Here is an 11,664-nt window from a genome sequence, read left to right as displayed (position 1 = left end):
GATGATGATGATGATGATGATGATTTTGGCCAGGATTTATTTTTTTAATGTGCAAGTCAATTAAAATTAATTGACTTTAATTGTCAATTACAAGTAATGTAGGAGTGTTTTTGCACTCATACTCTGTCTCCTCTCTTTCTCTCTTTTTCTCTCTCTGCTCACACCCTCTCCAAGCTGAGGTCATAAGGACTTGATCCTTATGAAGCCACATCTCCAAGGCAGTTCTTCCCTAAAGGGCCTAAGGGATACAAGAAATCTCATTCTTAACTGAAATGGGATAGCAGCATAATCCCTATGCTCAGGATAACCATCCATCCTGGATTGCTTGATCTGTGCCTGTTGTCGTGTTCATTCCCCAAACCGTACCATTTTGGACGATAAGTATATGGTCACCCTACCTATATACCTAAATCAGAACATCAGGCATGTTTTAAAAACCGTGTGGTTTGGAGTCAACCTTCCCCTATTTGCCTTGCTGCTTACCCCTCCCCGCAGTGCACCTGCCACTCCCACCCTGCCCTGTTTCCTCCCTCCCTTACCAATCAAGAGACCTGATTTATATGTACTGTGTGTCAAATACATTTCTTACTCCTTGTATGTACTAAACCATTTAATACTTTTCATCTTAAAGCAACTTTGTCTTACTCCTGCAACATGACTTCTGTATCAGATAATTAGGAAAATGTAAAAAGGTGAAAAGGTCATGGTGCTTAGTATGAGATTAAGACAGATTTGGATTATACAAATTTATGACAACAATAATAAGGTGTTTTTTTTTTAAGTTGGATTTCTTGGAGCCAAAACAAATTCTGATAAAATAAAAAATCATGGAAAAAGCACCCTGATGCATAATTTGTCAGTAATTCCATTTTGTAGACAGACAGTGCCTACTGTGTGCATCATGGCTTTGTACTGGACAAGCCCTTCAGTAAGATCCACCGTGGAATTATAGCACAGTTTCCTCAAAGAATGTATTATTTAGTGGAGAGGCCATGACAAGGTTACAAATAATCCTATTACAAGGCAATGAAAGATATATGACTTAAGGGCTGTCTGAACCATGTGCTGTGGGGATTTATAGAACACAAGTGTGACTCTGAAGTTTAGAAACATTCCTAATTCTGGGAAGTAGCATGGATTTAGATAAGAAGCCCTATCATGTTGTTTTTTATTTATTTATGTCTGTATAGTGGCCCAGGCATATGAAGTTCTCAGCAATAGTTGTTGCTAATTACAATAAAGCAATCTTGTGGTGTCATATTTTAAGTACTATATATGTATATATATTCATGTGTATTATACACATACATATATATTATACATTTATGCGTACATATACATATATGCTTACACATATATAATACGTGTATTATACATATATAATAAGTATATAGTACTTAATATCTTATAGAGTATATATACCTAATATCTTATATATATATTGAGAGAGAGAGAGAGAGAGAGAGAGTGTCATATATGACTCTAGGGTTTTCCAATCAACTCCCACATTTCTCCCATTTCTCACTGGGCTTGTCCCTTCTGTTTTCTCATGTTCATTCCTCTGTCTTGGCTTTATATTCTGTTTCCCCCTCCCTTTTCTGACCATTCTCCCCCAGCAACTGGATCTTCCAATTCTCTCCCTTCTGGTGCTTTCACCTCAGCCCACAAACTGTTCAAGGCCCTCCAGTCTCCCGGCAATCTCTCACCCCCCATCCCTTCCTTTCTTATACCATTACAATTCTTTCTTTCTTTCTTTCTTTCTTTGAGAGAGAGAGAGTGTGTGAGCGAGCAGGGGAAGGGGCAGAGGTAGAGAGAGGATCTCAAGCAGACACCCTGCTCTGTGCGGAGCTGGATGTGGGGCTCAATCCTAGGACCCTGAGATCATGACTTCAGCCAAAATCAAGAGTTGGCTGCTTAACTGACTGAGCCACCCAGGTGCCCCTATACCATTACATTTCTTGAAAACTTATCAAGCAATAATCCTTGGGTCTACCTCTTCACTTCAAATGCATTGCTCAATCCACTGCAGCCCGGATTCTGACCCCACAAACTCTAAGTGTGTGTGTGTGTGTGTGTGTGTGTGTGTGTGTGTGTGTGTCTGAGTGTGAGAGTACATGTTTAATCAACAAAGACCTCTAGGTTAACTAGGAAAGTGAGTTATCACGGTAATTAAACACAGGGACTATGGACTCAGCCTGCCACGGGTTCAAATCCTGATGCAAGTTATTTAACTTCCCTGTGCCTCAGTTTCCTGAACTGTAAAGTGCAAAGACAGAAAGAAATTATCTGGCAGAGTTACTGTGAACATTAAATGATTTAGCATGTATAAAGAATTTGGAACTGGCTAGGCGTTGTCAGTTCCTATTATGATTACAAACTGCACTGGAAGCTTTTCTGTCCTCATCTTATTTGACTTCCCTAAGAGATAGAATACAACTGAATGCTCCTAATTCCTTGAAAATCTCCTTTGCCACTGCCCTCTCTGTTTTTGCCTTTCTGGCCTTAGCTTCTCAGGTTCCTTTGTGGAATCCCCTTTTTCTACTTGTCCCTTCAATGTGGGTGGTTCCCTAGGTGCAGCCTCAGCCCTCTGCTTTCCAGCTGATGTGCGCTGTCTGGGGTGACCCCACCTAATCCTTGGTGGCCGCGGTGTCCTATGGACTGGCCCTATCTGAGCTCCAGGCCTGCATCTCGAGCTTTCGAGAAGTCCACGAGCACCTTGAACTCAACATGCTCACCTACAAGTCCTTTACCAGCTGCTTCAAACCCATTTCCACGGCTCACCCAAGGGAAGCGCGTTGTAGCTTACCCCTGAAGCCCTGCACATCCTAGAGCTCCTCCTTGCCCTCATTTTCCACAGTACTGTTGGTGATCAAGGCCTACTCGGAGTACTTAACCTTTTCTCTTCTTCGCCACCTGTCGCATTCTCACCTGCACAAAGTCGGTTCAGCGCACCATTTCTCCCAGGGATCACCGCGATCAGTCTCCCTGCCATTTTCCTCGGGCCTCAAGATTGGTCCCCTTTCAACTCATCCTCCACTGAGTGTCCCCACTAGCTTTCCAAAATGCAAATCTTATCACATCTGGCCCCAGCCTAAAGTCCTTTATTGACTCTTCATAGTTCAGAGGATGAAGTTCATGTTTCTTGGCACGTACGGGTCTTGTTTATCTCTGTGCTCTCAACTTCCCCTCCCTGAAGGCCCCATTTCCCTCTCTGTGCTGTGCTGCACGGACTTAGGGTTCTTGATCCACATCACACACACACACACACACACACACACACACACACACACACACACACACCGTGCTGTTTCATGCCTCTGGCCCTTCACACCGGTGATGTCTACCACTAAACATCCTCTCCTCTCTGCTGTGTCTTCCCCTCATCCTGATCCCTCAGAATCTAGGCGCCACCTCTTTGGGAAAGGCTCACTATATAACATGATTTAAGTGCTCATCTGGGTTCAAACATCACTCTGTGCATACCTCCGTTAGAAGATATATAACAGCTCAGTCTTTGACCCCTTATATGTCCCTTCTTTCTCTCCAAGTCCCATGAGGGCAGCCCCTGTGTCTTACCTAAGTTTGCATTCCTACACCTAGCATAATACATCTGGCACGTGGAGGCTGTTCAATAAATACTGAATGAAAGCTTGAACCAAGAGCATTATTTTCTTTCAACTTCATAAACTATGAGGTGGTTATTATTAGAATAGAGTCTACCAATCAGGACCATACATTCATTCCTTCCACTTTATGGACAAAAGACTTTCAAAGAGTTACTGGGAAAGCAAGGACTATGCAGGAGCAACCTGGAAAAGGATTATTATACCCTTTGTGTAGTAATCCCACCTCTAGGAATGCCTCCTAAATAATCAGAGGCAGAAAAGCTTTATTCACCAAGATGCTCAACACCGAGTAATTTGTGATAGAAAAAAAAAAAAAAACAACTGGAAAAAATAGAGAAATAATTAAACACCCAGAATTATGGTACATAATACAACTAAACATTATACTGCCATTATATGCTGTTTCAAAAGAATTTTTAATCATCCGCGACAATGCTTATGTTATGCATAGTAAAAAAGACGGATAGAAAACTAACAAATATTATAAAATCTTAAATGACAGAAAGGAAAAAAACCGCTTTACAATAAGCAGAGATACAGGATTTAACAGAAACATACAAAAATAAACACTTTAGTAATTATATCTTAGGTGATTTTTGTTTTTCTATAATCTTTCGTATTTCCTAAATCTTCTACAATAGGCCCCTTGACTTTTACCATCAGAAACATGCAAATTTTCACGTTAGAGATTTTGACTGTGTGGCTATTATGAACATCTTCTGTTCTATTTGTGCAGCGTCCTTCCTCCTTCCTCCAGTAAGAGTGCCTCAGTTTTTCCTTGGGGACACATCGTCCCTCATTCTTAGACCTCACGGTGTGGATGAAATGGACCCTCAACCCCTAGCTCCCAGGGTGGCCGTGGGATCCAGACCCAGTCAGTCATCATATCCTCCCCATCTGGCTTCAGTGACTGGTCCCAGGTGGGCGTGTGACTTAAGCTGGGTCAGTATTTTTATAGGAGATGTTCACGGGGGCAGAAAAGCTCTGCTCACATTGGTACTAATAAGCTGTGAGCCTAGAGCTGCGTGAGTGCACATGAAGAAAGGGGAGTCATACAGGAGCGTGCTGCTGAAGGATGGACATGGAGAGAGATGCATGTGTACACACACACCACACCACATCACACCACACCACACACACCACCTTCAAGTCCTGATGACTTTGAATTCTTGAATCAAGGAAAGTGTCGAACGCTAGCCTCACTGGACTTTCCAATTCTAAGAACCATTACATTTTAGGTTTCTTTGTTTGTTTTTTGAGTCTGTTTGAGCTGGGTTTCTACAAGTTGCAATAATACAGTTATGAAAACAATAAACCATGTAAAGTATAATTTATAAAAGGCTCCAGGGCTGTCATCAAAAAGAGTACAGAATTGGCCCTGTACATCCTACCTGACAACGTAAAACATTTCCATCGTTGTAAGTGTTCCTATGGGACATGTCCTAAAATGTAGTTCACTCCCATAGCAGGTCACTTAGAGTACTTTCTTATGCCTTCTTTTGCTGGCATGAGGTGTTATTAAAAATAGCTAGTAACCCTAAAGGCACAGGGGCTGGAGACTTCCTGCTATGCCTGGCATTAAACCTTTAATGGCTGGATCTGAGATTTGGGGTATCTCAAGAAAGGGATTGGAGTGAAGGGGCACTTCAGTGTTTAGGGCAGTGACTTTTTTTCCCAGTCAATACAGAGGACTTCAATATTCTACCAACCTATGTGACCAACTTGGTGTGTATTGTCTGAACACAAACCCTGTTAGCCGATATTAGAGTTTCTTTTTGGGTATCTGCTTACCCTCCCAGACTGTGAATCCCACTAGGCAAGGACTTTGTCTTACTGATTTTTGGAGGTCTTGTGCCTACCAAGGTGCTCAGTAGATATTTGTTGGATGGTAAACATGACTGACAGTCCAGCATTGTATAATTCCCTATTCTGGTTTTTTTTTTTTTTCTGATAGAAGTTTCCTGCCTAGAATTAAATTGCAATATGGTCTCTTTTCACCCTCTCTTTTGAAGACTTGTTATCCTCTCCAATATCAGTTGATTGAAGAAGAAAATTGTAAATTTTCTCTTGCAGGCATAATGTTGATATTTTAACTCACAGTGATTTTTTTTCTTACTACAAAATGGATTTTAGAAATAAATCAAGATCCCAGAAACTTATGATTGCTTTGAGTGGTAGCTTTTATCTCTGTCATCCTAAGAAAAAGATGTGGTCTGATGGCCCAGAGCACAGAGAGACCTTTGAATTTCAGTTTTCCCACAGCTGTATGACTTGACACATTTGCTAAAACATTGGGGTGGGGGTTTCCCAGTCTTGACTATAAGGATTGTGGCAGGGCCCACCTCTATTAACAATGGTACTCCCAGTACCTAGCTCTTCCTTGGTCAGAGTAGACACTTACATGCTTGTTGAATGAATACATGAGTTTAGGGAGAGGCAATCATACATATTGATTGACCTAGAAATGATAATTTTTTAAAAAGATTTTTTATTTATTTACTTAAGAGAGGAGGAGGGGAGCATGAGTGCAGGGAGGGGCAGAGGGAGAGAGGACTGAGTGTGGAGCCCAGTGAGGAGGGGCTTGATCCCAGGACCCTGAGATCATGATCTGAGCCCAAGGCCGGCGCTTAACCGACTGAGCCACCCAGATGCCCCTAGAAGTGATAAATTTAAGTGATTAGCTTTAAAAATCCTCTTAAAAAAACTAACTTAGGTCCTATCAATATCAAACAGGAGAGCTTTCAATATTAAATAAAGTGGGGTAGGGGAGCTGGTTAACTATACCTTTTGGACGCTATTTTAGGGAAGAGTCTAGGTGTATCTGTATGATTCCCCCACTTTTTCTGGTGGGCACCTCCTATTTATTTTCCCCTCTGAAGCTCTCTGGTAAGGTGTTTTCCCGGTTTATTCGAACACAACGGTTAAGGTCATCATACCTGGAGTCAGTCTTAAAATGACTAGCTCTCCCCTCTATTTGCTGTGCGGTCGTGGACCACTTTTTAAAACTCAAATAACAAACATTCTGCTCTACCTATCTCACAAAGCTGCTGTTGTGAGCGTGGAATATTAGAGTAAGGAGAAACTATAAAACCCTGTACAGATACTGTTGTTACCTTGGATAAAGCAATTCCCAGGCAGTGGAACCTGGTTTAAGAGAATTATTTTACTATTATTTTGCTCCTGGTACCGGCTAGGGCAGCTAAGAGGACGGTCAGGACCCCTGCCCCCAGTAACCGTCCTCTGGTACAGAAGCAGAGAAACCACGGGGGGGGGGGGGGAGTTGGTGAAGGAGGAGGCTCCCAAAGAGCTTAGCACAGCGACTTCTGGCGCAAATGGATTTAAAAACTCGGGCTCGCAGAGCAAACTTCGCAAGGCCCTCTTCCCCACTCGGAAAGCCAAGCTGGGTTCTCCAGGAAAGTCTCGGCAGGGGCTTGTTGGGAGGAGGCCACGCCGACCAATAGAAACCAATTGTGTTCTTACGGTTAAGAGCAGGTGGAGAAACTGAGCATAATTACCTACGCCCTGGCTCAGCATTTTACCACGGTGTCAGGCGCCTCTCTTGGTCCCCCTCCATTAACCGACATGGAACAGAATGTGGGGGCCTAATTCCTAATCCCCTGCACCCCAATTCCCGTCGCTTCCCGCACCACCTCCGCCACCAGCGGCGTCTCTTCTCTTCCCATCGGAGCGTGCTCGAGGGCCGGGCGGCGGACCTTTATTGTCTGGGGAGCACCTGCCAGGTGGCGGGCCCGGGCCCTAATGTGCGCTGGGTGCCAGGCTTCACAAAGCGCGCGGGCAGCACCCCCCTCGTCTGGCAGCCGCCTCGGGCACCCGACCACATCACAGGGGAGGAGGAGAGGTAGAAAGATGAAGGGGCTCCGGGGTCAGGAGCGGGCGGCGAGGGCCAGCACGCCCTCCTCCTCCCCGCCGGCTCAGCCCCCGGGGATTAACACGTCGAATGAGCGGAGGCCAGACGCCGCCGGGAGGGAGCGAGACCCGGGAGCGAGGGAGGGAGGGGAGGCGAGGAGGGGTGCGGAGAAGGGGCGTGGCCGGCGCGCAGGGGGAGGGCGCTGGGAGGAGGGGCCGCTGCTCGGCGCTAGTGGCTCTGGGGGCTCGGCTTTGCCGCGCTCGGTGCACTTGGGCGAGAGCAGGAACGTGGAACGTAGCTCCGATCCCAGCGCAGCCACCGCGATGAGAGGCGCTCGCGGCGCCTGGGATTTTCTCAGCGTCCTGCTCCTCCTGTTCCGCGTCCAGACAGGTGGGAGAGCGCCGCGGGCCGCAGGGCCGCGCCCCCCCCCCGCCCCGGCGCAGCCTGTGTCTCCCGAGGGCTCGAACGCGCTCGGGGGATTCGTCGGCGGAGGTGGCTGACGGCCCTCCAGTGCCCGTGCTTTTCAGGCTCCGGGAAGGTTCGAGGCGTTCCCGGGACTCTCCTGCGCCCCGCCTCGCTCACCTGCGCGTGGAGCCCCTGCCGCTGGTGGCGAGGGCGCTGAGCTGGGGGTCTTGCGGGGAGGGCAGCGAGGGGGCTCAAGAGTGGGCGAGGTGCGGCTGCGGGCTGCGTGCGAGTTGGGGGTTGCTTTTGTGCGGAGGGTACGCGGGGGCCGAGGCGGGCGTGTCCGGGGTCCGCACCCAGCGCGTTATCTCCGCGGTGCGAGGCGCGGCCGCTGCTGCCTTTTGTTAAAAGTTGCGCGCGTGTGACCGGCGCTCTGGACGAGCAGCCCGCAGGTTCTTAGCGGCGCCGAGGGCAAAGTTGGAGAGCCTTTTCTTTGCTCTGCGGCTGCCGCTTTCCAAACCACGGGCGCTCTTTGTGGCCCAGAGCTGGGGACAGACCCGCTGCCGCCTCTCCTCGCGGCGTCCCCGCGGCCCCTGGTTAGGCATTTTGCCCGGGGAGCGCGCGGCGTGCGGCTCTGGGGCCGGATCCCGCGATCCTAGAGGTGGCGGCTACGGGGACAACTTGGGCAGGGCGTGTGGAAAGCAGCCGCTAGGTTGCAGACTTTTTGCTGTTGTAAATCCCATGCCGGAGGCTCGCCCCTTTCCGCCGCGGTGCCGTTTCTTTCCTGCCACGCGCCTCCGAGCGGCTGGTGGCTGCGTTAGCCGCCTGCTCCCGGAGGAGGCAGGGACGGGGCGCTGGGACGCTCAGGTCCTCCACCCGGCGGCCTCCCGGGCCCCGCTAGTATGCCCGGACAGGCTGGCCGGGCTCTGCAAGCCGCTCGAATCGGTATCTGCGACCTGTAATTTCGGGTTCCCGTTTTCTTTGGGAATTTTGAGATTTGCAACACCCTTTCGCACGTGATAGCCACACTACTTAAGGGCCGCCTGGGGCGGGGGTGGGAGATGGAGTGGAAGTTTCAGCAAATCTTTCTTGGATCTTAAAGCTGTAGTGAAAATCCGGTTCCGTCTGCGCGGGAACTTGGGTCTGAAGGTGGAGGAGGAGGATTCGCAGGCTCCTGGAAGCCCTAGGTCGGATTCCTGCCCCTTCTTCCCTTTTTTTCTGGGTGTCGCTGGTGCGCGAGCGAGTGCAGGTCGCCCGGCTAACCCTTGAAACCCTGCTCTCTCCCAGGTCATTTTTTAAAAACCTTTAAGCCTACTCCAATGATGTAAGGAAAGAAAGTGAGGCTGAACTGGAATTTGAGGGCTAAAAAGAAGATCGCTATGAACTATCGTGGTGTACTCAGTTGACCACTGGTCCGTTTTCCATAAAGTCTCAAGGTGCAGCCTCCCCACTCCAAGGGCTTGAAAGGCATTGTTGTGAGGGCTTTCCTGTGGAGGCAGGGAGGCCTTGCATCTGGACCCTGTGAGGTGGTGGTGGGGGGGAGGGACCATGAGTGAGTGCCCGGATTCCGTGGCAGATTCGACCGGTTAAGCTTCAAATGACACGTTTGTTCCTTACGTTTTTGTGCCTTGCATTTTTAATTTCAGTTAAGGTATGTGTACGGACCCGAATAGGGCACTAGAAAGACAGACCACACGGAATAGCTGCCTTTTTAAAAATTAAATGAATCAGTTGCTTCCTTCTCCCTCATAATTATTCCTGCTCCATCCAATAGATTTTTGGCAGAGGGAATTTTAAGGTCTGGCTCCTGGGGGGCAGTATGGTATAGTGACAGAGCCTTGAGCTGCCCTTCTGGTTCTCCTTTCCCAGCATTTATTAGCCGTGTGCCCTTGGCAGGTCGTTTAAATTCTGGAGATACCGATTTCCTCAAGAGGGCAGTGAGGCATCTGCATCAGGAAGGATCCTTTGGGTCCCAGATTTCTCCTCTTCCAGTGTTCTGAGCGTAGACTACAATTTTTTGAATTCTTTTCCTGATTCCTTTCTGTCTCCCTGAAATTCCTCTGCCTCTCCCGGTCGCAGGGACCACTCGCTAAAGCCGGGAGGTGTGGTTTACCCTCTTCCCTCCTGGATCCACACACGTTTGCCTAGTTTCTCTTTGAATTCAATCAAGGAGGTGCCAACTCTGTAGGACCCTCCATCACCACTCCCCTCAGTATTTATGACTCCTGTGCCCAGCAAGATGAGCCTGCAGGGAATAGTGAATCATACTTTCCCCTTGTTCCTGCAGGTGTGAGGCCAGAGTCATACCCGGCAGCTGGCCCTGGGACATTTTGGATCTTCTCCTGTTGGGAATAATATGATGGTCTTGTAAAGTCCAGAAAAATCATTTATCCCCATTCTGGTCTTTCCCACTCATCCAGATTTTTTTCTTATGACTTGATAAATTATGTATGCTGTGTTATTGCAACACATTTTCCGATATGCCTTACATTTCACTTCGTGTGTTGTACATAGCTGTTCTTTATTCAGAACTGGGCTTGGGGGGGGGGCGGCTTTACATGGTATTTCTAGTCCTTCCAGCAAGCCCTGGAGGTAGTAGTACTCTCGCCATCCCTATCATTTTATAGCAGGAGAAACTGGCTGAGAATAAGTCAGTTACCAAAATAATCAGTGGTGAAGCCTGACTACATATATGCCCAACTGTATATCCATTCACATGCCTTAACAGAATCAGTTGTGTGATTCATTGGAAACTATGCCATGAGCCCATATTATATGCCAGGATATTGTTGGAGGTTTTGGGAATACAGGATGGTCAAGGTCATTACCTTCCAAATTTTGGTAAAAAAGACCTAGAATTGCCTGTCTTGGGATGTCTCAGTTAGTGTTCTCAGTGTGAAGGGAAGTATTCCCTGGGGAGGGGAGTCATTAAATATCGCTTCCCTGGGGAGTGTGTAGGCAATTGATCCTGGGCAAGAGGGCTGTAGGTGTTAGCTGTCCCATTCCAAAAGCCCTCAGAAATGAAGATAAGCTGTCTCTAAAATGATGATGGAAGTCAGTTGAGTTTTTTTTCCATCCCCCTCTCCAGAAAATAAAAACGCTTTCGGCATTATTATATACTTGTGGCATACTTGTGAAAGAGCAGACTCCCAGGAATGAGTTAATACCGCTGATCATTTACCCTGAATGGGCACAGTGAGATACAGAAGGGCAGTTTCCCACTCCTAGCCCAAGACAGATTCTCAGAAACGTGCCAGGTGCTTTGTGGGCTTCCCTGGTAGCGCTTTTAGGGACAGATGTGGTGATGGATTTTGCTGCTTTTGACGCTGCTGGAAGTTGCCCTTAGGATTTTGACTCATTTCCTCAAGTTTCCCCCCAGCTGATTAAAGAAGGACACCAGGAAATGAGCTGCAGTGTCCAAGGGGAATTCTTGAATCTGGCCTTACAGGACGGGAACCCCTGAAAGGCAGTGGTCAGGGCGGCAGCCGCCTTTGCTTCAGAGTGGATTTAGTCTGACGGTCAGTGGACAGGCTGGGACGGGGGGAAGTGCTTTATTTTGCTGCATTCATGTGTGGTTAACTTTGAAAATAAGGGATTGAAAGACATGGGAAGGGATCTTAAATATGCAACATTTCATGGGCGGTTTCTGTAACTTGAATGGGTAGCTGCATGACTGCAAAATCCAGATCGAGGAGTGCCTACCAGGGAGTAAGCAGAGGTACGAGTGTGAATTTAGGGTAAAGCCAGTGTGAATCTTTGTTGAAAGGG

The 11,664-nt window shown here is 47.6% G+C and overlaps 1 protein-coding gene across 2 annotated transcripts in view; it reads left to right on the top strand.

Annotated features, from left to right (window-relative positions):
* Positions 1 to 7,493: 7,493 nt before the first annotated feature.
* Positions 7,494 to 11,664, top strand: part of KIT (KIT proto-oncogene, receptor tyrosine kinase) — an 81,882-nt gene continuing 77,711 nt past the window's right edge. The window contains exon 1 of one of the 2 annotated variants that reach the window (XM_028100732.2): positions 7,494 to 7,884. In XM_028100732.2, the coding sequence (XP_027956533.2) occupies positions 7,494 to 7,884 (391 nt within the window). The remainder of the gene's footprint in view (positions 7,885 to 11,664) is intronic. The other variant, XM_028100731.2, reaches the window with a different exon arrangement.

Source organism: Eumetopias jubatus, unplaced genomic scaffold, assembly GCF_037043125.1.
Source record: "Eumetopias jubatus isolate StellerSeaLion01/CBP00866 unplaced genomic scaffold, mEumJub1_p1.0 scaffold_2, whole genome shotgun sequence".
NCBI classification, from domain to species: domain Eukaryota; kingdom Metazoa; phylum Chordata; class Mammalia; order Carnivora; family Otariidae; genus Eumetopias; species Eumetopias jubatus.
Note: the sequence above shows the minus strand (reverse complement) of the source record. Positions and strands in the feature narration are given on the sequence as shown.